General features: G+C 45.4%; 1 protein-coding gene across 1 annotated transcript; it reads right to left on the reverse strand.

The window, feature by feature from the left end:
* Positions 1-1,589: 1,589 nt before the first annotated feature.
* On the reverse strand, positions 1,590-19,926 carry TMEM272 (transmembrane protein 272). The gene is made up of 4 exons (XM_069030228.1): positions 19,869-19,926; positions 11,436-11,495; positions 5,117-5,199; positions 1,590-1,952 (listed from the first exon to the last, which is right to left on the reverse strand). Exons 1-4 carry the CDS (start codon positions 19,924-19,926, stop codon positions 1,590-1,592), a joined length of 564 nt encoding a protein of 187 aa, XP_068886329.1.
* Between the last annotated feature and the right edge of the window lie 6,288 nt (positions 19,927-26,214).

A 26,214-nucleotide genomic window follows, 5' to 3' on the forward strand; every position in this document is an offset into this window, starting at 1 on the left:
CACCAAATGCAGGCTTAGTTGTCTATACAATAGCTGGTGAGATAAATGTTCATGTTTGAAGACAGGTGGTTCCCACAGATGTTACACTGCTTTCAGCCTCAGTCCCAGGAAGGATGGTTGAGCAGACCCTGTTCAGCTGTGGCATATTGTTGAGCTCTTTTACATATCTCACCCTTTCACAGGCATTTTATAACCCTTTTGGGTTTCTCTAAAACACAGAATTTATCTGCATGGGTTTTAACAGACAAAATACACAAAACACACATCTTTTTCCTGTGCCTTGGGCCACCCTCATGCTCATCTAGAGGGGAGCCCCTCCATTTTGACCACATTAACAGAAATGCAAAATAATAATGCAAAAGCAGAAAGAGCACTTTTACACTGCATTCATCAACACATGAAAAAACAATCTACCAGTACCACTTCTGGGCTTGTTCCATTACATGTCACCAAAAGAATTGTCTCTGTGCATGCTGCTGCTTTTAAAGCTGCTGCTGCTGCTGACTGAAAAGCTGTTTGCATGACACCTGTTCATTAAGTACAGATTTCCACAGGTACAGCACCAAAGTGAACAAATCAAATGTACACTCACACCATAATGAGAGAACTGCTGTAATGAACACGTTCACCTGAAATCCTCACATCCCTTCCCATGTCTTATAGTTGTGTTTTATATTTAAAATAACAAAGTACCATCATCAGTTTTTCTATGAAGTTGATCACAATGGTTTGACAGTCATCTTTGTGTTAGTGTGGTACTGACAAATTACTGCTATAGAAAAAGTGTGTCCCCTGACTGGGGAATGCTGAGCCCTGGCTGAAGCACCGATCTGACACTCAGTAGCTCAGTTCCTTGTTCTGCCAAAGACTTGCAAAGCAGCCTTGGCTCAGTTTGGATGTATTAGACATATATGGATGTATTCATACTGTCTGGTTAAGCCACAAAGTTAGATACAGATGCTTCCTAGTCCAAGTTCAGAAGAGACCCAAGGGCCATATTCAGGCTGCCTTTTATACATGCTTGTATTGCTATCATAGCTACTTACTGGCCAGTCTGACAGTGGCCTGAATAGCTCTCTGGTGAGCATCTCAGTTACTGTCAGAGTCCATGCACTATGCAAAGTGGTCTGAATAAAACCCTTTGTCTCAGCTCCCTCATCTATAATGCAGGGACAATAACAAACCTCAGCAAGACTATGGGGAGATGGTCAGATCCCAGTGGAGAGGACAGCATGGCTACTTTTGTAGGCAAAGATATACTGTGCTATATACAACTTAAGGGGGAGCTGGTTTTAGAGGAGTTTGCCATCTGCGAGAGCTCGCTCCTGATAAAACATCCAGAGTTGAAAAAGGGATGTAAAAGTTAGCAGGAGTACACCCTGGCACCTGCAGCAGCATTTTTATGTAGACTATGCTGTATTCCAGCAGAGCTATTTCCAGACGGCACTGTATTTTATAATTCCCTCTTCAAGTTGACTGCTATCACACATATGTATATCATACAACAAAGATGTACACAAGGGTGAATTATTGCCTGTTCTTTGTTGTACACACTTTCCCAAACATCTGGGGATTTCTTTATGTAGCATTTAGTCTTCCTCAGAAGAGAATCTTTGCCTGGAAAAACAGTATATGCAGCAGCTACAGAAGATAAGGAGAAACAGAACAGTGTGGCTAATAATGAGAACACCAACAGCAAAAATATACAGGGTTTTGTCACAGTAATCCTGAGGCTGATGAAAAGGGGGGATGAAATTTGGCAGATACACAGAAAAAACCCAGTAGTTCCCAAGAATGAACCAGAGAAAGAGGAAAAGGCTGAGGGTTAGATGGATGTAGTACTTGTGAGCATTCTGCCTCCAGGGATACTCGTCGTCATCATCATCATCAATCACAACAGACTTGGAAAGCAGCTGCCTCATCTTGGTTGAGTCGTACAGCAGGAGAGTCACCTGGAGGCATTGGGGGAGAAAAGGGAGTAAGTAAAGCAGCTGCAGAGAGTCTGAGCACCTTCTGGCCACGGCCAGTCTTTGGGCCAAATAAAATTTGGTGTGGGAAAATGGTGTAAGAGAAAGCTAAGGAGCACAAATGAGGCAGGTACTGCTGGACAATAATGCATTTTTTCCTTATTGTTTATTCACCAGTGAGGCCATACTCTGGAAAAAAATTGCTGATGGAAAGGCATGAGAACAGATTGTGTAGGGAGAGGCAGCAGCTCCCACACTGGAGACTTTTAAGAACAGATTAGAGTAACTGCTAAATGACTTAAGTAGTGTAGTTCCTGCCTTGTAGTGGGTAGATTTGTCTCTTCTAACTCTATTTTTCCATGGTTATAAAGTTGAATCAGCTTATATCAAATTATGAAGCATATAGACTATGACTTACACCTCAAAGAAATTGCTTTAGATGCTTGCAGTGTACTGTTGTCAAATTTTCTTCAATTAAGTGTCATTTTCTCAGATAGTTCCATTCCTGCCTTCAGTCAAAACTAGCAGAGAAATAGGTGGAATACCATGATGCCAGGTGGTTAGGAAGGTCTGGTATACAAGCAAATGCAGAAAGAGTCATCAGTGGTGCTTGGATTTCTCATTTAGTCTTGGCAATACAAAGAACACAGGTAGATTGACTGGGCTTCTCAGTCATGTTCTCTTTCACAGAGTTATATATTCTGGGCTCATTTTTCTGCTTGAAGTGAAAGAGGAGAGCACCCCTCATTCTACACTCTTCTTTCTCCAGAACATTGGCCAAGGAAAACCTGCTTGGGTACATGTTTTGCCTGGTTCAGATTTTAGTCCATGTGCCCCATTTTCAATAGGAAAAGCTCAGCAAGAGAATCCAGAGTTTTCTCTTACTCTTCCCTCTAAAACTGTTTGATTATATATAAATGATTAAATATTTATTCACAAAACCAACTGGTTTTTTAGCCCAGATGCTGTTACCAGTTTTTGAGAAACACAGTTTAAAGTCCCAGCACCAACATAGGCAAAAAAATGGTGTTTCCACTGATGTCTCACATGCAGCTGAGCACTCAAACTGACAGGCTTGCTCAAACCACCTTCTCAAATGAGAACTCATGAGACACAGGAAGGATAAACCTACCTGGTCAGTGGGTCTGAGGTTTCTGCATGGGGGTACCTGTTGCTGGACCTGAAGCCTGCTGCAGCCCATTTAGCTTTCAGCTCAGCACACAGGCAGCTGCCTGTACTCACTCACGTTCCATCAAGCTCAGCAATGGGAATGGGGTTAAATGGCAGATGAGTATTGGGTTTGAGGCAGTCAGAGAAACCTCCCAGGGAGATTTATGAATCTCAACTGCATCTAAGTAGTTCACGGAAAGTGCATTTAATTCTTATGGATATTGCCTTGCCAAGCTGTGATTGAAGAAATTGCTGGCAGTCACTCACATTGTTATGAGCTGCTGAATAGACATTTATGGAGCAGCATGGCATGAATTCAACAGGCCTCTCTGGGTGCTCTAGAATGGTTCAGTTGCCTCGGTGAACAGTCACCATTGCTTTTTAAAAGATTGGAGGTGGTAAAGAAATAGATGAGGAGACTACAGACTGCACAGATCTGGGCTAGAATGACTTGCCGTTAGATGATGTCCATCACAGGACAGCATCCATTCAGACTTCATCCTGAACCCATTCTCTGACCTTTTAACTTTCAGAGCTCAAGTGAGTGCACTGCTTGATGAAGTCAGTGCAGCCCAGTGAACATAACAGAGGGCAGAGTTCACATGGGCAAGAGACTTGAAAATGGCTAGAGACCAAGGGCTGAGATGACCCGTGAGTGAAGCTAATCAAGTTCTAACCAAATGCATTGCCAAATTGCAAAATAAGCAGTCCTGCTGTCAACTGAAGTAAAATTCAAACCATTATTTGATGTCAGCATGAATATTAACTGATCCATTTGCCATTTTATTTATAGTGAGAAAAACTGACTTTAAACCAGAAATAGCTAAGAACCAGTCAACATTTTTAATGAAAGCTTCAATCCACTAGCCTCAAAATTTCCTTTCAGTTATGTTATAATCTTTTCTAAACTATTATTAAATGAACCTTTGATTATACAGATAAGTCCACTGGTGTGATCGAATGACTAAGCACTTGCCAGTAGAACTCACAACATAGCAAATTCCTTGTAACAAGATTAAGCACTTTCTTTTTTTTCCCATTTTCTTATTTACTGACCAAAGGTCCTCGGAGGGCATGATTCATATGCCAGTGATGTACTGTGGTTTGCTTGGGTTACCACTGTGAAAGAATGCAGTGGATGCAGAGACCTTCAGAGGAGTATTTTTTCCCCTTTCTTTCGGTCCTGGCAAAGAAAAGAGGCTAGAAATGTTGTGGCAAGGCTCTGCATGCTCCCTAGCAGCCAGTTAACACCATCTGCAAAGGGACTGTCAGAACAGGGTGATCCTTTAGAGTTATGTAGAGTTATATCTTGATAGTGACCAGGGTTTATAACAGGTATGAGGGTGTGTCTACTTGTCAAGCTGCCAGACTCTGCCTCAGCAAAGATATAAGTGAGCACAGTCCACTAGAAGACAGGTAGTTGTGGTTAGAAAATACTGCATCTAGATTAATAAGCGCTTCTGTGTTGCAGGGATATATTTACTCTGGAAGGAAGTGATTCTGCTGCAGTCATTTACGTCTGGCCAGGTCAGAGTGGGAGTAAATTGAACTTGTGAAGGACTATGTACAAACACAAGTAGTTTTGTAGTATTCTCAAAGCATGGAGAATAACTTAACTTTTTGTCCTGTCTGTATGAAAATAATGGAGGAAGATTTTACATGCTGGGAGGATTTCTTGTGGAAAAAAGGACCCCATTTACCACAGGCATTCATGTTAAGTAGTCATTTTGCTTGGTAGGGATGGTAGCACAGATGCTGTGATGCAGGAGAAAGTCACACCACAGTGTGTGGGACAATGCTGAGCTCATTAGCATCTCACTTGACTGATGGGTGCTTTTGGTGCTGGAACAAGCACAGTCCAATCCTGCTAGCTCTCCAGTACTGGGTGCATGTGGCTGTCTGGAGCTGTCACTATGTCTTAACTAGCAAGTCAAAGTCAAGTCACACAAAATATTTTTCACACACAGAAGGCACATTACCTTTAAGCTGCCAATCACGCCACCCACCAACAGATATAAGGGAATCAGTGGCTGAACTGGGCAATCTTCCAAAAACTTCATTCCTGAATGGCAAAAATGAATGTTATCTCAAGTGATCAGATTTTGCAACAAGCTGTACAGTGAAAACTATAGATGCTGTAAGTGAAGTGTAGTGCTTACACCCAAGACTTGTATCCAGTGTCTGTTGAAATGGGGGCTGAATTAAAAGGGGTTTGCACCTTCCACTACAGGAGTGAGGGCCATGAACAAGCAAAAGGCAGGAGAAGGAAGAGAGAGAGCAAAGTCAAAAACAACATTACTGTTTTCTGGCATTACTGTTTGGAGCCACATATAGAGGTCATTAGCTTCAGCCACAGCTCTTTGTTAAATGAACCATTGACTGAGCTGGACAGGAAATTTTCATCAGTGGTAGAAAATTCACTGAAAATCAAAACTATGAAAAGAAGGAATTCTGGTAAGCTTCCCCAGGATTTTCCTGCTCATTAGTTCCTATGAATGTGGCATGTTCCTGAGTCAGATGCCTGGAAGCTTGGGAGCCAATACCCGTGGGAGCACCTGGAACCATTTTAGCTTTCCAGGCAGCTGGTAGGGAACTGTCAAAACTCAAGTTTCCAAGCTGTTTGGGTTGCTGGAGGATAAAAGCATTGGTTGTTATGGAGCTGGGGATCCTGGCAACCCTCAAATCTACTGCAAGGAAGGGAAAGCTGGATAAGTTTTAAGGAAGAGGCTGTGTGAGGATGTTGCTGGCAATAGAGACTGAAGCTTGTGATACAGGTCTGTGGCAGTGAAACTCATCTGTCCAAATATAGATGTCTGCAATGCAGGCATCCATATGTGAACTAGTTTTCTAGACTCTGTATTGACTCTGTCAATAGGGAGAAATAGGCACTTGTAAAATTCATTTATCCCAAGATAGGCACTTGAAATTGGTGGGGTGAGGTGGTCCCTGAAAGTGCTTCTGTCTCTCCATGGCCACACAAGGAATCTAGAGAGCCAGCTGTAGATACCTATAAGTTGGCTGGGATGAATCCCCCGCCCAAGGCTCTTACCCAATGGCATCTTCAGAAATTTTAAACAGCTCATTACACTGTAATTTTATTGGTATTGATCCCATATTTCAGAGCTTTGGCTGATCAGTTGCAGAGGGTAGAAAGGATTTTCTGTTTTCTTCTTGCTGTATAAATAGTTTTCAAGGAGATATTCTGACTTTTCTCTGAAAAATTTGGGTTACCTAGTTGCAGGATACTGAAAGGAATGTGCTGGTCTTAGTGCTAAACATCTCAGGTGGAATGTCGTGCCTCCATTTTCAAAACTACACCGAATAGGAGGAATTAGGAAAGAAGTACCAGTGGGTTTTGGTTTGGTGGTTTTTTGTTGCTTTGGGGTTTTTTGGGTGGTGTTTTGTTTTTCCTTTTCTATAGCTGTAATCCTCTTCAGCTCATCAATTTGCCCACCGAGTCCACTGCTATTGCTGGTCCAGAACTTTGCTGATGGCCTGAACCTGTCCTGCCTAGCATAGTACAGGTGTTCTGGATTGTGGTTGCTTGCTACAGGTCTGACTTTAGTCATAGGACACGGGGCAGGGTTTTGTGATCTGCAGTTTTGTAATCCCCTGTGTGTCAGGTCTGTGGAGTTCAGCGCCCTCTTCTATATTAACTGTATATTACCAACCTCTATAGAAATGAAAAAGGCTGCACTTAAACGGATTTTGACTCTCTCCTCTTTCGTTCCTATTACAAAGCTGTAAGTTGTTGTCCATTTTGCCACTATATAATGCTGAGACCTGCTCAGACTCCCAGCTTTACAGGGGTGGGCAGCAGGGAAATTGTCACAAATTACATCATCATCAGAAAACTGCTGCCTGGGCTTCCAGAGTCCTTGGCCATCTAATAGCCTGCCACAAAAGCAGCTGGCCAGGGATCACTGGGAATATATTTCAGTTTAGGAACCTAGGCAATTTCTATTTCCAATGTGTTACTGAGATTTCTATTTGAGGGAATAAAAAAAAATCAAGGAAAAAATGCCTTTCTTTTTTTCTCATGGAGCTATGATTCTCTTTCCCAGACAAATCTATTATGGAGTCCTTTCATATATATGACACGACATCAGTCTGTCTTGGGAAGGATTTGAATGACAGACAGTGGCACTCTGTAGGTTTTGGAAGAACACTGCAGACAGATACAACAGCAAAAGAGTAGGTCAAAGCGGGGGATACAGTAGTAACTTTAAAAATACACCCCCAGGTGTGAATAGGAAATATGGACCCACAGTTGACAGATGGGCACTGGTATTTGTTACAGTGAAATCAGTGAATGTGCCAATCAGTTCTCACACAGCGTGTGTTTGATTTATCTGGGAACACCAAAACTAGTAGGAAAGCATCAGTGCTAGCTCTTCTTTCCCATAAGCAACAGATATGTTCTCCTTCTGCTGCTAGAGGTGAGATATATGGACCATGAGAGATCAAAGCTCTGCTTCTACTGTAGTGCTGCCTGCAAGCCAGAGCCATCTGTGGTTCAGAGTGAAAAGCAATTGAACCTGACCACAGCACAGACCAGCACAGGAGTCCAAATGAATGGACCAAAGATCTTTGCAAGATCACACATAGCCTGCACAGTGTCCAAAGGGAAAAAAGGAGGTGGGAGGCTTGGGAAAGCAGAGGTACTTGCACATTTTACCTCTTGGCTACCACAGAACAACACTCCAGCGTGATCCAGGACACAGAGTCCAGCAAGTGGAGAGAGCACTTGTGAGCAAACAGGACATGAGCATCTCTACAGGCACCATTTGGGGCAGTGCTCTGGCATGGCCCACAATGGATTGCTACCAACCAAGTGTCCTTGTGACATGATTATCCATGAGATGAGAGGCCAGGACAAAAGAAAATTGGTACAGCATTGGCCTCTTTTTATCTGCTTTATTCTTCTCAGCTGAAAACAGCTGAAGTGCACCCCATAGGAAAGGAGGGCTGCTGTACAGCAAGGCTGATCTGGTGTTTGGTGCCCTCTCCATGACTTTTATTCTAATGGGCGGTGGAGAACACAACATGCCAGGCCATTTTCAGGTGTTCCTTGTGGATGGCTGCAGCTATCATCACTTAGCACAGACCTCAGTCAAGCCCTGACTGTGGGCCTTACACTTGGATCTAGGTGCTGCAGAGAATTTATCTCAAAGTAATTGCTTTTGGGCACCATTTTATCAGAAAGCTTATCAGCAAATCAGAGGACTGGCTGAAGGACTGAAATACAAGGAAAGATTGTGTTAAACAAGTGCTAAAGAACAAGACTGGTTCCTACATAAAGGCACGGAGTATGAGAATAGGCTTCAGACAACGCTCGGGAGCATTTGAGATTTGAGGAAATATTTGGTGTAGTTATGAGTGTGAGAAGTAGTACTGGGTTAAATTTGAACAGGGGGCAATTTAGACTGCTTATTGAGAAAACCATGTCATCAGCTTTCAAATGTGATTTAGCTACCCTTGGGGAATTCTGTATATAAAGGTACTCTGGACAACATACAAGAATGCATTATTGAGAGTAATCCTTCACTGTCCCGGAAACTAAAAAAAATTAAAATAAATCTCTATGTCTTTGGAGTGTTAAGTGAAAAAAAGAGATCATCTCTGCCAGTAAAAGTGAAAAAGCTGCTAAACAATCTATGGCTTAAATGATGTCACAAGTCTGCAGCTTGGAAAATATGCTGAGTCCTTTTCATGTATCTTGAATTATACTGTGATTTACAGCATTATCAAATTTTAAAAGTGTATAATGTTAGCGTGTAATTATTACCAGGGCTGCCTGTTACTCATCTCTGAGTTTTAACAAGTATTATATCTCACAGTTTTCCTCTGCAGGAAGCAAGAGCCAAAATGACTGGAGGCACATCAGCAAGTTTTTTTCTGAGATCATGGTAACAGAATATTATCAGAAAATCACGGGGTTTTTCTTGGATAATAAATATCAGCATTTTCCTTGACATTTCATTTTCCTAAAAATGCCTTTGCTGATATGGAGCTGCAGGAAACCAATATCCTCTGACAACACTATATTACAGTGACATTATCTCTTAATTTCAGTAAGTTGTGGGGAAAAAAAGAGCTCTGTATCTGATGGAGGAGATATCCAGAGCTCCAGGCTAATATCTTACCCTATACTTTCCACTGTCTACTGATCTTAAAGGTATTATGGTATATTCCTGGGAAATTATATTTATAAGTGGTCAGATTCCAGCCCTGGATTCATTTCCAGGAGGCAGGATGTCAATATGCATGGAAGCCACATTTTGAATTATACCTTCCCATCCCTATTTCACAGTTCAGGCATCTTCAGCCTGGGGAAAAGCTAAAGCTAGAATCTTCTTAAGGGATAATAGCAATCTTAAGTCATGGATAAGCATAAGAGCTGAAGTGTTGAGATGTAACAGTTTGGTCCATTTCCCTACTTCCTAAGTGTTCCTTAATCCCTTATTAGAACCCCCTAATTCCTAATTAGGACATCCTAATCAGAATCCCACGATAGTCATCAGTGGTGCTTTGAAGGCCCCAGATAAAGGGAATAGCACCAACCTTTAGCTGAACACTTATGTGGGTTGGGATAACCATCCATGCCAATGGGCCAGGTGTCCCAGCTGCCTTAAAAGTCACCTAATCTCAAGGCAGACACCTAAGAGAGGATGTGGGACTTTCACTGTCAGGAACACCATTTCCCTTAACAGCCTGCAAGGACAACACACAGTGCTCAGCCTGGCTGCGGATGCACACAGTCCAAGTCTAAGTGGGATGCATCTTGCCCACAGCATCTGCATGTAGAGTTCATTTGGATCATCTTTCATGAATAATGAGGCACAAGATAAGCAGCTTCTCAAAGACAAGGGCTGTTGAGGACTTTGAATTCAAAGTGATCTGGATACACTGGAAAAAGGCATTCCAACCCTACAGATGAAAACTCATAGAGCTGAACACTGCATGTAGGGGAGGAAACTTCAATGTAAATAAAAAACGAGATATGTCTGATAGGGAGCAGCACTACCAAAAACCATCTGGGCTTACACTGCACCACAAACTAAATTGGACAAAATGGGTTGGTGCAGGGAGACCATGTTTCATTTTGAGGTGTGTTTGCAGAAATCCTGCATGTTAAACAGAGGAGCTAATTACTCTGTGCTGCTCATTCCTCAGGTCTCAGCTGGAGGCCTGTGTTACATCTTTCTTTTTTTTTTATAAGGAAAAATACTTAGATTGGCCAGAGGCCAAAGGTGGGGGGAAAAAAAAAAAAAAAAAAGCTACAGAAACAGTGACCTGTGAGGTCAGGATGAAAGAATTAGGTTTTTAAGACCTCTGAGGAAAAAAAAGAGAAGATGAAGCAGGGTTATAATAGCAGCCTTCAAACAGTTCAAAGGATCTCTTGAGTAGGACAGTGACCAATCTGTTTTGTGACCACAGTGGGCAGGACAGGCTGTAATCTGTTTAATTTGCCATAGGGAAGATTTAGGTTGGATATGGGGAAAAATACTTTGAGAGCAATAAAATGTTGAAATAGCCTCCTTGGGAAGCCATGGAATTTCCTTGAGCAAGGGCAAGTCAGACATCTGTCAGGGATGCTGTGAGCATGCAAGCCTGTCTGAAAGCAGAGGTGGACTGGTGTCTCTACTGATGTTTCTCAAGTGGGGTTCACAACCCATATGGAGGATTTGAAAGGCCCAAAGGGAGCAATGAAATGTTAAAGAAAAAATAAAAATCTATGTTAATGGAAAAGTGATGCTTAAGAAAAGAGGGGCCTTATGCAGTTTAAAAATGTATAAAATTCTGCAGCTCAAAGGATTTTCCTTTCTTAAATATTTGATCTTGAAATGCTACTCACAAATCCAGCTTTCAAGGGGTTATACAGAGACGGATCAGCCAAAAACCAGGTCTGACTTTCAAAAAGATGGAGAAATAGCAGCCTACAGCATCTCTTTTTCCTTTCCAGCACTATGCTTCTACAAATTTTTGCAGTGTAGTTAATACAGAGGGATCCTGATTAATGAAATCTTCTCACGTGTCAGATTCTGAACTTCCTCCTCCAGACTAAGCTGAGTTTTGAGGTAAAACACATTGGAGGGGCTCTTAAGATAAACAGGGTCAGAATTCAAGTACTCCTTCCTCCCTCATATAGAGTGCGGGCCGGGATTCTGTACGAAGACAGAGGTTTAACAGCTGGAAACTCTGAATTTTACAGCTCCTTTCTTCCACCAGATGTGTTAGCCTGCCACACAGTGCCAGGAAGTTCCTGTTTTCAAATTGCTTTAGTTGTCAACTTACCTATAAAAGTCATGGACAGTGGTAAGGCAAGGAAAGTAAGAAGCCCAAATATAAAGCATGCTGTGAAGGAGAAAAGAAAGGCAGAGTTATTTGGGCTAGTTTAAATTTAGAGACCAGCATTTTCATCCAGTTCTTTACAGATGCTCTGTTTTCAAACAATTGTGTAGGAAGAAATGCAGTGCATTTGATGGGGTGGGAATATCACCCCATCAGCAGCATTTGTGGTGATGGGACAAGCATGTTTTATCACTTCCAGGATGCAGTGAGAGACTGTCCTGGGTTGAGGTGTATTCTATTACCATCCTCATGAGCTGTTGAAATCAGGTGGGGCAGTGTTTCCTTGCCTCCTCCCCCCAGACTATCTTTCTGTTAATGGCCCATCATTGTCCTGCTGCATGACTCAGAGATAACTCCCTCCGGACTATCTTCTGTTAATGAGCCTAATCAACACTTGGCCTCATGACTCATTACCCCATTGTGAGATGCTCCACCCAGAGGGAGGAACCAAGCATCCCATCGTGGATATAATCTGGGACTCTGAGCACCAAAGACACTGGCTCCTCTGGATTTCCAGAGGACAGGAGCTACACAGCCACCGCTGGATTTTCTGAGGAAGAGCAGACCCCTTCTACTACAGGATCACCACTTCAGAGGATTGCAGCCACCATTCCACCAGACTGCTACCACTACCCTGCCTAATAGGGACTCAGGTTGTATCTTGACTCTGTCAGTGTTTTCTTTTACTTTCTTTTCCTTTTCTTTAATTTCCATTAAATTGTTATTCTGACTTGGTGCCTCTCACTGGTTTATTTTCAAACTAGTACAGAGACACAAACTGCTTTTGCAGCTACTACTTGCAGCTTGTCCTATTGCAAGAGGAAGGAGTCAGTCACTGCTGCCTTATCCTGCATCCTCTTCAGAGGCACTGCCAGGCGTCTGTGCAGTAACAAGTAATTTTGCATCAGTTAATCCATGGCAACTGATGAGCTATATCTGTTTGCTAAGCAAATAGCTGTTTTAATGCCATTCCACTTAGTTTTCACTGATAGCTAAATTCACTGTCTTTATTACAGATATGAATGGCTTCTGGCTCGTCTAACTCCCTGACCCGACTTAGCTCATGAGCACAGAGGTGGCAGCCTGGCTGCAAGAAATGGGATTTGTCTTTGGGATAAATCAGCTTAAGCTGCATGGAAGGATGTTCTTAGGGATGCACATAGACTGTCCCTGCAGGTGAGTGAACCTGAGGTGCTTGCTTACTCCCTTAGAGAGCTGCTGGTGTATCTGAGCCCAGATATTTTCCCAGCACAGCCTGGTGCTGCAGAGGATGAATGCTTACCTTCACGGAAGGTGAGGGACACCAGTGTCAAGAACAGTGTGGGCAGCCTGTCTTACAAGAGCTGTCACTTGTGTGCCTGATCATGAACGCTTGGCAACATTAAAGTGAAATGCTGCATTGCCAAATGAGAGTAAAATATAATGAGGACATTCTGTGGCAAGTATCCCTGCAGAGCCCCTCCAGAAATGTCTCAGGCTGCAAGTGGGTGCCTAAAGATGCCAAAGGGCAGCTGGGCATAGATTGCAGAGGGGCTGAGAAGAGCATGGATATGAAAGGCAGTAGGATGTCTCCGTGGAGGCTTGTGAAAAACATCTTGGAGCAAGTATTTGGAATTGGTTTGGGAGCTGCCCTTTCGCTGGGCAAACTGTGTCACACAGTTCCCCATGCCAGAGAACTGCAACCTCTGCAAGGCGCATGGTGTCCTCCTGGCCATGCAGGAGCAGGGACACTGCCAGCACCCTGCGGACAGTGCCACTCTGGGAAACTCTGCAGCACTGCCAAAATATCACCCTCGGGCTGCCTGAGAGAAAAAGAGCAGCATCATTGCCTCCACTTTACAGAAGGAGAAACAGAGAGAGGACATAGCAGCAGCATCAAAATTCAGAGCAGATCCACCAGGCTTTCTGACTCGCAGACACTTTTCATGGGAACACACCATCCCCCACAGGCTGCTCGTGTTTTCTCCGCAAAGGACCAGGATCTTACACTTCAGCACTTGAGAGACATCTTTCTCAGAAGTACCATGTTTGTTATCTCTATGAATTGGGAGAGATTGAGGCTATTTTGAGCTGAAGAAAGCACTTGTGTTCCTTTGTGTAGCCCCCTCCTCCTTTCCCTGTCGGCCAGTCTCTCTTTCTCTCTCTCTCTCTCTTTCCCCCTCTCTCTCTCTCTCTTTCCCCCTCTCTCTCTCTCTCTTTCCCCCCCTCTCTCTCTCTCTCTTTCCCCCCCTCTCTCTCTCTCTTTCCCCCCCCCTCTCTCTCTCTCTTTCCCCCTCTCTCTCTCTCTCTCTTTCCCCCCCCCTCTCTCTCTCTCTTTCCCCCTCTCTCTCTCTCTCTTTCCCCCTCTCTCTCTCTTTCCCCCTCTCTCTCTCTTTCCCCCTCTCTCTCTCTCTCTCTTTCCCCCCCTCTCTCTCTCTCTCTCTTTCCCCCTCTCTCTCTCTCTCTCTTTCCCCCTCTCTCTCTCTCTCTCTTTCCCCCTCTCTCTCTCTCTCTCTTTCCCCCTCTCTCTCTCTCTCTCTTTCCCCCTCTCTCTCTCTCTCTCTTTCCCCCCCTCTCTCTCTCTCTTTCCCCCTCTCTCTCTCTCTCTCTTTCCCCCTCTCTCTCTCTCTCTCTTTCCCCCTCTCTCTCTCTCTCTCTTTCCCCCTCTCTCTCTCTCTCTCTTTCCCCCTCTCTCTCTCTCTCTCTTTCCCCCTCTCTCTCTCTCTCTCTTTCCCCCCCCTCTCTCTCTCTCTTTCCCCCCCTCTCTCTCTCTCTCTCTTTCCCCCCCTCTCTCTCTCTCTCTTTCCCCCCCTCTCTCTCTCTCTCTTTCCCCCCCTCTCTCTCTCTCTTTCCCCCCCTCTCTCTCTCTCTCTTTCCCCCTCTCTCTCTCTCTCTCTCTTTCCCCCTCTCTCTCTCTCTTTCCCCCTCTCTCTCTCTCTCTCTTTCCCCCTCTCTCTCTCTCTCTCTTTCCCCCTCTCTCTCTCTCTCTTTCCCCCTCTCTCTCTCTCTCTTTCCCCCTCTCTCTCTCTCTCTCTTTCCCCCTCTCTCTCTCTCTCTCTTTCCCCCTCTCTCTCTCTCTCTCTTTCCCCCTCTCTCTCTCTCTCTTTCCCCCTCTCTCTCTCTCTCTTTCCCCCTCTCTCTCTCTCTCTTTCCCCCTCTCTCTCTCTTTCCCCCTCTCTCTCTCTCTGTCGTTTTTGCTCAGACTCCTGTCTCTTGAATGCTGCACAGTACAGAAATTCTTCCTCTGTTTGAATAGTGTCCTACACTTGACTAAGCTCTTTCAACCACTGACAGCCTCTCATTAGAGCAACTCACCCTAGAGCCTCCCTTTTCACCACACGTCACATTTTGTGCTAGCTCCTGTTGCTGTTATGTTATCTAGGCTATTCTTTCACATTAAGAAGCGATGGTACTGTAGCTGAGTTGGGCTTCCAACATCATTTGTGGGCAAACAGTGCCCACAGACTGGGTAACTCATTTATCTGGTGCCCAAAGGGGTGCAGTTCAGGCCTGCAGGCATTGCCTGGTGTTGCCACGAGTCCTGTCATTGCAGCGCAGCCCTCGGAGCGACGTCACCCCTCTGCCTGTGGTTCGTAGCTGTCTCCTGTCCCTGCCCTTGCTGCACGGGAAGTGCTCAGGAGCCCAGCAGGAGGAGGCATCATGTCATTTGTTAATTGTGCAGCGCGTGTTCTGCCTGACCCCGGGGAGGGATGCTGCAGTAAGCTCTAGAAAAGGCTCAGGGGGCTCGTGTGCCTGTGAGGCTGCACATCTGGCACACAGGTGTCCGTATTTGTTTGTGTCTGACATCTACCCAATGGCCCGATTTTGGAGGGGAGAAATGGGAGGTAGAGACCACTCAGAGCTCAAGAGAAAAAGATAATGGTTCATTAATTCTGCTCCCAAGGCAGTCGCTGGGAATGTATTTACTCATTATCTCCCCATTCAGCTACAGACTCTTAGGTCTCGAATTGGAGGGGCAGATGCGTAGTCTGGGAAGGCTTCCAGATCCATGTTTAACAAAGTGAGACTCTTCAACAATTGCCTACACAACTGGCAGGGCTCTGCAGCCACTCTCAGTGTCGCTAGCAGCACTAAAGACTGATTTTCCCTAAATGTGTGGGGGTTTCACAGAAATGCTGCTCATCTGGGATACACGCATTCTCTGCCTGGGTTTGTCTGGGCTGTGCTGCCCCGTTCTGGTCCGAAGACAAATTGCTCCAGAAAATGGTATTTGCCGCAGGGTAGCACAGCTCGGCAGAGAGGACGCTGCTGTGTAGGCAGGTCCACATGTGGGGCCTGTGGTATTTTTATGTCAGCGATATCGCCTCACAGGCTGGTCAGAGAAGCCCCTGGCTCCATTCCTGGAACAAGTAGCAAAAAAGGGCCGGTAGTCTCTAAAAACACAACACAGTGAGGGAAGTGTTTCCAGACACGGCTCGAAAGAATATCTGCTCCGTCAAGCTGGTGCCAGGGCATCAGGCAGGAGAAGTCACTGCTCTGTATCAGCAGGGCAGCGCCTGCTGCGGCACTGGTGGAGTCCTGCTGTGGGAATCCTAATGTGCCGGGAAATGGATGAAGGGAAGAGCTCATGTCTGGGATCACAACAGAGGAAGAAGAGAACAAGTGGCTGAATATCTTGCACATTCCTTGAAATCTGTGGTCACAAAAATCAGATCAATGGGTGCAGGTTTTTTGTCTCCTGCCCAGCAGTACAGTCAGCTGATATAAATCTGCTGGTTAGCTGAGTTCCTCTTGCCAGGGTCTCCCCACAGAAGTAAATGCACTTGAAATCACTGTTGACATTTTGGCTGTATGTCATGGTCTCTCTTCTGTCTGATGCCTGAGCCTTTGCATCCTCCACAGCCAGCCCCTGCACTGCAGCTCTCCTCCCAGTCCTCTGCCACTCCCTTGTTGACTGTCCCCACTAACGTGCCTGGCCTCAGGGCACACAGCCTGATGTCCTCTGGCATTTCCTTGGGATCTGGAGGCAGTATTGGAGGGACACCAATTCACCTGTGGGCTCCTCAAAGACTTTATTTTGCTGCCACGAGTTTTCCAAGCACTTGGAAGTTTCAGATCAGCTCAGGCTGTCCCTATTTACTTTGAAGAGAGAGAAAAGTGTCTTTCTTTTCAGGTAAGAGTCTTCACAGAATTTTCAGAAGTGATTTATGAATATAACTCTCAACCTACCTACTTGTCTTAGTAGTGTGCTAATACAGCTACAGTGCAAGCTTCTTAGTAGAGTGACAAGCTCTCTGATAATAAATAGAGTAATAAAATAAGTGTTGGTTACATTACTATCACTCCCAAGTGCTATTTGTTCTGTAGCTTGTCAGGTTCTGGATAAAAAAGGAATTTTTTTTCTTTTAAATGAGATGCTACCAACTTCCAAACAAATTCTGCACTTACCCCAGGATTTATCTGCATGAACAAGCTGAGGAGCAAAACTCTGGTGTAAACTCACAGTATGCCCTTTGGACACCCTGTGGGAATGCTGCTCTAAAGAGGACTAACTCCCAGCAGTCTGGGTGTTAGGAAATTTGGGTCAAATTCAGTTGGCAGGGCCTCTGGCCTGCTGATGCCCTGAGGCAGATGCAGATGGTAGAGCAGTAGCTTAGCAAGCAGTGTCACTGTGTGCTGCATTGCAGCCTGGGTGGTGTAACAGGCTGGAGTGCAGATGGGGAGCAGGTATTTTCACCCATGTTTTATTCCTTCATGGTATCTGCAGGCATCCCCTGCAGTACTGATAGGCACTTGGAGAAAAGAAAGAATGCAGCCTGTGGGGGTGTCATGGTGGCAAAGAAAGTCTCGATGGATCTTTCTGAGCAACCAGTAAGATCATGTGTTTTACAGACCAGGGATGAGTCTGCCCATGGTTTTGGCAGCTGTGGATACTGGTTGTCCTGTGCTTTCGAGTCACAGGAAAATGTCACTGACTCTGGTGGGATATGCAGAAAAGACTTGAAGGAAATAACATGATGGAAATGAATTAAATCCGTTTAGCTTGGCCAGCCATCACAAAATGAGAGAAAATAACAGCAAGGTTTGAGCACTCAAAAACAGACCTGTGAGTCATCCAAAGAGTACAGACATGAGATGAACTTGAGCAAAACCAAAAACTGGTCTGTTTATGAGGCTAAATGCCATAGCAAGGAAATATATTGATGGAATATACTCTGGGAGTAATTGGCAGGAATCCCATCCCTGGGGTGATTTAATCCCTTGACCAAAGTGGATACTCAGAAGATGCAGGATTCAGGGTAAGGAACTGCCATTCCCATGGAGGTCTCTAGTTCCAGTGCAAAGCCACCATACGAGGCAGGGGAAATGTGAGAAAACTGACCAAATCCAAGCTCAGGGCCACTAGCTGTTTGCTGTGTTCCATCACTCTTTGCTTAGGCAAGGTTGAATTACTGTGAAATAGAAGTTTGGTACCCAGATATCAGCATCACATCACCTAAAATTTAAGTCCTAGATGTAGGTGCTTTGGAGGTTGAGCAATATTGCAGAGGGTCTTTTCTGAATTTTATATTATGCCTCTGGATACTAAACTACAATTATGCCATGGTCTAGATTCAGGATTTGGCCCCTTGTGAATAATTTCCAGATGTACTTAAAAAACAATATTTAGGCATTACATATAGAGCCATTCAGTTTGCTTTGCAGTAGACCCAGGGATTAGCCTTTTTTATTTTGGTCAGTTAATTGAAGACTGAACTTAAATTGCTACACCAAGAATGAAAGCATGCTCCACAGGTGGGTTGGCTCTTGGGAGTTATTTAAATACCAGAAGACCATAGGTACAAGTGTGGGTTTGTGCTGAAAAGCTCTTTGAAAAATATATACAGTGACATTTGCTTGTAACGACTAGGAACAAAAATCAGAGAAAACACCACTTTTTAAATTGCAATATTCACTAATGAGTCTAGATCCCCCCTGCATGTCCTTTCTGCAGGATGTGAGGGATCCCACAGGGACCAGCTGGGTCCCAATTCCACTCCCAGACACTTGTCAGGGTGTAATGAGGGTGCCACATGCTCTTCACCCTTTGTTTTCCATCACTCCAGCCCTCCTTTCTCCTGGAGCAATGATGAGCATGAAAAAGTGGGACAGAAAATGTCCTCTCCTTCCTTACCTGTGCCAGGTTTCTGCAGGGAGGCCTGGACAGAGCTTCCTGTCTCTTTGGCCTGATTTTCTCTGCTAGGTTATAAGGGAGCAAGGACTTGAGAGGTTTAATCATAAATAAAAGTTCATTCTGAACTTTGAGAGCCTTTCAAGCAAAGCAAAGATCAGGGATGTAGAAGACCCCAAGGCAACACCCTAGACTGGCAAGTGCAGGAATTAGTGTGGGTAAAGTATCAATTATGATGAGTGGTCAAGGGGTTTGCCATTTCTTGTGTTTGAGTGGAATTAGCAATTGCAACTGCCTAGAAGTGAAAGCAAAATGCACTTGCAACTCAGAGGGAAAAGGAGATGCAGTCAGTGGGAGTAAGCTGCTTTAGAATCCATGGATTTTAACCTCCTGCCGAGGACACTACTTCCCTGATCTTACAAAACCCCACCTCTGAAGTGGATTTCTCCTGTGCCTCTGTGGAGCTTGCACAGCCTCAGCCCAGGTCAACTTTCTGCTGCGTTGCTCCTCAGAGAGCAAGAACCAGCCTGTTCAACCAGCTGTCAGCTCTTTACAGCCCTCTGTGTCCTCCACCCTGGGTGGGAAGAACCAGTTGCTTTAAAACCTGAGCTAGCCCAGGCTGTCATGCAAAAGAACCTCTGTACAGAGAACTGGTGCTTCCAACCCACAGCAAGGGGCTTTTAATGGGGGATACCCCTGCCTGCAGTGGCCCTTGTTCCAGGCAGCAGGGAAGCAGAGGGAAGAATACCCTGTCCCAAATCTCACTGGGTGAAAGGGGTGATATTCCTGACCATATTCCATCCCCAGACTTGTGTTCCTGTGCCACCACACAGGCTGGCAGCAGTTTTTCTTGGCAGGAATTGCTCCTAGGAGAGTTTGTTCCCAGGTTGGCTGTGCTGCTCTTTACCAGGTGATTTTCCCTGTGGATGCTTCTGCTGCACTATGTGTAAGGTAACACTTCAAAGAGGAGGCAAACACATTATTTTGCTTAGGCTATGTCTTGCAGCCCATATTTAGGTACATGGTGGTGTTTGTATTTGTTTGAAGTTTTGTACTGGTTGCTAAACATCAAATACTGCAGCAGGCAGCTGCTGTTCGGGTAGAGTTACTATTGCACACTCCATCAGCACTGTAAATTGTCTAGGAAAGGAAACTTCACTGGAAGATTCAGGTGGGACTTGGCACCATTGTGACTCCTTTATATACCTGGCTTAGCAACAGGGCTGCTTAAATACATAAGGTGATTGCTACCAGAACTGCCTTACCATTGCTGGCAATTTTAGATATGCACCGGTGGCAGGCTTTCTCCAGGCCGGCAGCCATTGTGATGAGCCTTTGGGGGGTGTCTGTGGAGACAGAGAAATTCATATGGCTATGAGAAGTGTCTTTACCTTACTAAGTATCTTGACTCAGAGTACTCACACACGCTGGCAGCCTTTCACTACCCTCAAAAACTCCAAGCATGCACAAACGCAGCCAGCAGCTAGCAGCGTGGCATACCCAGAGGAAGGTATGCCTTCCAGCAGCTCCAGGCTTGCCTGCTGGTGATGATGCTCGAGCTCTTGGGTCACAGGGAGGCTGGGGGAGAAGTATTAACGCCATCTTCCTGAAAAAACTATGAAAGGTTCTATCTTGACTTTGATTGGGGTTGGGGCAGAACAAAGTGTATTTAACTGTTATGAGAAAACCCAGTGAAACAGGTGGGGTTCGCTACACAAATCTCAGCAAGAATTAACTAGTGAGCAAAAATGAATTAAAGAAGAAAAGGAGGAGAGAGGGTGAAAATAGTTTTAAGATCAAGAAGGATTCTGAAGAAGGATATAGATTAAAAACTGCAAACCACAGGGAGCCCAGAAACACATGCCTTTGACAGCAAAGCAGCTGGATTAGAAAGTAGCTCCTTGCAAAGAAGAATTTTTATGAGGTGGGGTGAGTGATGAGCAAGCAGCCAGGCATCCAAGGTCGGGCCTCAGACAGCACCAGACAGTTAAGTAGCATCCAGCATCAATGGGAGTGTGGAAAGCTCTCACACACATGCACACACACATGCTCCAAGCCTCAGCTTCTGGCCAGGGTCACTACAAGTGTGCCACCACCAGCAGCTGTGTGACAGAAGAAGGTGTGTGTGGAAAAGGCCAGGATAAGGGAAGCTGCATTCCTGCATGTACCTCAAAATAGCCTCTAGATTTCCTAATGGTTAAAGAGCAGTATTTTAAGCTTAGCCTCATCATGTTCTGAGTTGACATGGAATCCACCCTAGGGCTTTCTTGTGCAATGATGTGTCCAGCTTGGCCCAGAGCCTTCTAGGGACAAAAGGGTCCCAGGCATGTGTTGAAGATAAAGACAGACTTGTTCAACCAGCTGGTACATGGCCATAACTCCCTCCAAAGCCTGTCCAAGCCCTACTAGTCATGGCTGAGCAGAGGTGGCTGTCTCCAAGCCCAGACAGGACCCTCTGCTGCCATGGGGAAAGGGAGGGGGTTTTCTCCTTGCACAATGGCATTGCAGATTCTATCTCCTGGCAGTAAGAGAGGCAGGTGTGATTTTACCTGTGGGTGAGTGACCAAGAAAGGGTCAGGGACTGAGGCATTCACAGACATCCCACCAGGTCAGTAACCCTTGCAGGTAGCAGCCAGCCACCAACATATACATCCAAGTTTCTAGTGTGCCTCACACATCAGACATCTCATGAAATTAACTCTCCTTTTCCAGCCCTCATCTTCATATCCCAGAGGACATCTCCATCAGTACTGAACGATGGACTGGAATGGAAATTACATATAAGTGTCAGACCTCTGGTGAGTGCATGTGTCTCGTACCAGCCACCAAACCTTCTTCAGCAGAATAAATATTGTACTTTTGGGCTACAGCTATTGATGAGAATTTTAAGGCAAAAAATAAGCACTGTTGTATGTTCAGGGAAAACAGAAAGGAGGAAAGGAAAGTGGTCATTTTCACAACCAAATGATACATTAACTTTAAAACTTTCAGTGCCAGTTTATTCCTAGAAAGTGCAAAAAACAGGCATTCATTTTGAATATGGCAATGGCTGCTGGCAAAGATGTTCTAAATTATGCAGAGATCAGGAATGTTAGTTTTTATGTGAATGTTTATGACTAAAATTACTTTTATAGCAGTAATTCTTACAGAAACAACATTAATCAATCCAATGCCATATTAAAAATCACTTGAATGTAAAATTATCTTAAGCAGAATTTATTGTGGCTGGGAATGCTGTATTTGCATAAGCAGAGGGGAAAACAGACGTTTTGTCTTTATTTACTGCTCTTTTACGCTGAAAGAGACAAACTGAAGGAGGACTCGGTATCTGGAAGCGTGTCACCACCTAGTGACGGAGCCCAGAAGTGACCGTGAATCAGAGCTCTGTGTGTGCAGTTCGAACAGGTGAGATAAGAAAGCAATTTCATGATGGCTGCGCACAAAGCGTGTTCACACAAGAACACAACACACATAACTACCAGGTAATGGTTTCAGTCCTTCCTCAGACGTTGGCTTGGACTTCTTCAGGACTGACAAATCCCTCAGACAAGTCATTATATTTCCCAGATAAAGAAGTGTTGCCCCCCTTCCCCCAGACCTTTGGTGATTCTGCAGAAGCCGCTGTGGGTGTTAAGGATGAATTATTTTCTTTTGCGCCAATGCATGAGGGTGCTAAAGTGCAATTCAGCAGCCAGGCAGCTGCAGAACAGTTTTGTTTCCCAGCTGAAACGGGGAAATTGTCGCTGAAACTCACTGGAAGCTGAAATTGGTGCAGCATGAAGACTGGTGGCATGCAAGGGCAGGAAGGTGTCCTGCCCCACTGTGCCGGCTCCCAGTTTGATAGTGAGTTGGGAAAGTCATATGCAAAACATAAAACTCAGCCACAACTAGGAAAAAAAGGTAAAGACCAAAGCCAACTTCTGGACCTCCTCCCATCAGTCCTTCCCTGAGTTTGTTTCCCCAGTGTAAAGGGACCTGCCCTTGGGTTAGGAGGGCCAGCAAGCAGTGAGGACAAGCCTCTGAGCCCCTTGCAGGCAGCTGGAGCCTCTCCATACAGCTGCTTTTCAGGGTGGCAGGTTGCAACTGAGCCACAGTAGAGCCACAGCACCCCTGTGCCTCTTCCAGGCTGTCCAATACTCCTCAGTGAGTGCCCTCACTGCTGGTGGTTGGCAGCCAGGTTTGCCCACCCGGAACACAGCTGTGTCCCACATTGCTGCCTCCTGTTGTAACTCAGTTCCTTGTCCCTTACAAGCAGCAGTGATAAGTCTCTATAGCACAGACCCTCCACCCTGTTTCCCTGGTTATTTCAGCTAGTTTTAGCTTTAAACTATTTTTCTGGTCATTAATTCTCATCCTAAATGTTTAGGTTAATAGGAGTCAAGAGAAGGTGAGCACTGACTGACTAGTGCTTGCCTGACCTGCAGCAAAGCCAAAAGACAGGTCAGGCTGGCCCCACCATGTATCAGTCCAAACGAGAGCCATGTCCACACTTGTGCTATGGTGCTCAGACTTTTTAAACAGAGCCCTTCTCTCTTCCAGATGCAGGTGCCCCACTCTGCGCTGGTGGACATAGCAGGCAGAATTGCTGGGGCTTCCTAAGACCTCAGTTCCCACTCGATGGCTTCTGACTGCCAGGGGGTCCCTGCTGGGACATGGGACGTGTACATGGGCCAGCAAACCCCTCTGGAGCAAGGGCTCTTCGCTAAGGACTGCTAGAGGGAATGGTTTCTTTTTCTTTTTCTGAAATATTCAGAGCAAAGTCCTCTTCCACATCCGGCTCCTAACAAGCCACAAAGCCCCACACCGGCTTTTATGCCAGCACATTGTCCACTTCCCAGCGAACCCCTCTTACCTGAGAGTGCTGTGCGTGCCAAATCCTTTCACCTGCACGTGTGGGAGATGGGGCAGAGGAATGGCAAAATCCAGCCTTCAGTGGAAGCCAGCTGGGAGAGCTCTCTCCGCTGGGACCCCAGAGCTCTGCTCGGCTCCCTGGGACGCTGCCCGTGGGCGGTGAGGCACGGAGCGGGGGGAGCTTGGTGGCTTTTACTCCTCCTGGCCTCCCGCTCTCACAGCTCTCGACGGCAGCACCGTGGGAGCTGTGGGATGCCGGAGCGCTTGCCGGCGGAGCCCATCCTCATTAGTTCCCCCACTCCCACGGCTAGCTGGAGCCACAGCCCACCCTGTGCCGTTTCAGGGTGACAGCAGGGGGAAGCAAAGGACCCCACACAACTGTGACTGTACAGGAGGGGAGAAAAAAAAACAAAAACGACAAATTTATTTCGCTAAGTCTTTTATTTTAGAGAAAAAAAATATTTATTGAGAAAGCAGTAGAGAGTGGTAAGTACTTGGTTCATTCTTCATGAAATTCCCCCCCTCCCATCAATGCAGCTGATAGAGCTCTTTGCAAAGTGCCACATATATCACCTTAGCTGTTGGCTCGTTTATATGTCTTGTGTCACCCTGGCAGAGGTCTATTTGTTAGGTGGTTACTTGCTAGGTCACCTTCCCATCAGCAGGTGACAATCTGGCATCTCAGGTGTAATTATAGGTATGGATAATCTTCTGGAAAGCCCTTGTTCCTGTACAAGAAAAAGTGGGTTTGAGGGAGAGCACCTCTGCAGGAGGACTGACAGCATTAATAAAGATTGATTTGTACTTGGAGTCCGTTCAGAAAGGCCCCACAAGAAAGAAAAGGTTACCTGCTGCATTAGTCATCAGCAGGGAGCTGCCAAAGTGCCTGCTCCAGCTCAGAAGGAACAATCCTGCCTTCAGCTGCCAGGCTTGCACAGTTCATCACCAACACAACTCCCACTGCTACATGTTTTGCATTAAGAAAATGTCCACACTGGGTCAGCTAAGGTAAGGAAAATGATGGTGTTTGATGGGTAACTTTGCATGCTGCTGGGTCAGCACGTGCACAAACACAGCCACAGGCTGGTTCTTATACTCTTTGTGCTTTTCCCTGCAGCAAGGTCCAATATGCTGGAAAAAGCCCTGACTTCATGGGGGTGTGACTGCCTGACTGCCATAGCCTTGCAGGGTGAAAATTTTGGTCGGGGAAGTTTGGCAGTGAAGCAGAAAGTGAGGCTGTGGCCTTTATCCTTAGCACTGAGCAGGGGTTTATTGGAGCACTTAGACAAGGCAGCCATGCACTCTGTATAGACAGGGAAGGGAGCAGGGAGACAATTCTGGAAGACTGAGGTTCTCTCCACCTGTGCTGGAAGAGGCACAGCAGGAAGAGACTGAGACACACTGTCCAAGTGGCCAAACTGGACAGCCTGGCTTTCTGTGCTCCTGGTTCTTCTTTCCTTCAATGAAATAAAGCTTCTTATTCCGGCAGAGAAAGCTGCTCTTCCAGAGATTATTCCTAGGACAGCACCTGGCATGAGATATCAGCAAGGATTTCAATCATGTCCAACATCACTGCCCACTTTTGGCGTGCTTTTTCTCACGCTCCATGAAGACAAGTGTGGGTTGCCTGTGCCTGCTGAGGTGATGCCACACGGTCACACATCCTAACCCAGGGCTCTCCAGCTTGTGTGCTGCTCTCCTTGTGACTGCTGAGGTCCTGGGCTGAGCTGAACAAAGGGACTGTAATGCTGCCACTGAAGGCACAAGAGAGCCTGCTCTCCTCAAACACAGCCCCCTCTCAGACCAGGAGGGACTTTTACATGCCCACATAATACACATTTTGGTTTTTTCACCAGGTGCCTTTTTGGAAGTGGTTGCACCTCACCATGAATTTTCCTGGGTACTTAATGGTTAACATGGAGAGGGAAAGGGCCATGTAGAGATGCTCTCTCCTTTCCAGCTTGTATCCATGTTCAGTTTATTTTCACCCTACATATAGGGTGAGCACTTTTGCCACAGGGCCTTCTCCTAACTTGATGAATCAGAACTCAAAATCAACAGGGAAATAGTCCTCCATCTCCTACATATTTTTTTCTTTTCAAATCGGAAGAGTCTGACTGTTTTCGTAAATGCTGGATGCAATCAAAAATGCTATATTTTCTTGTATAAATGATCCTTGTGTATTGAAATATAAACAGCCAGTGGGAAAGAAATTCAGTGTACATTTCTTTCACTGTTCAAGGCAAAAAATTGTGTACTTATCTGCTGAGAAATACTCTGCTTTTGCAGTGGAAACCAATCATCAATACCAACTTACCAGCATTTTAATGATCACCTGTGGGAATCGTGGGAATTGTAACATTCAATCATCACAAGAAGATCATAGAAAAAAATAATAGGGACCAAGAGTTCCTATGGCAAGTGCAGCCAGTGTTGACAGTGACACTGAGTAATACGATTAAATTGCTTGATTCCAGTGTTTTTGAAGGAAAATTTTAAGGCAGCCTTAGGAAGATACTGAGACTAGAAGTGCTATCAATGTAGTGAGTCACTGTGTGCCCAGCCCAAAGTCCCCTGGGCTCTGAGAGCCAGGAGGTGACCATCTCCATCCCCTGGGATGATCTGGAAGCTGCAGAGCTCAGTGCAGAGCAGAAGCTGTGAAATGCTTCAGCCTGCTGACACACACAAGATCAGACCAGGCACTTTCCTCTCACGTGCATCACTGAGAAAATGTTTTGTGTGGCTGTCACTATAAATTAC

Source organism: Aphelocoma coerulescens, chromosome 1, assembly GCF_041296385.1.
Source record: "Aphelocoma coerulescens isolate FSJ_1873_10779 chromosome 1, UR_Acoe_1.0, whole genome shotgun sequence".
Taxonomy (NCBI): domain Eukaryota; kingdom Metazoa; phylum Chordata; class Aves; order Passeriformes; family Corvidae; genus Aphelocoma; species Aphelocoma coerulescens.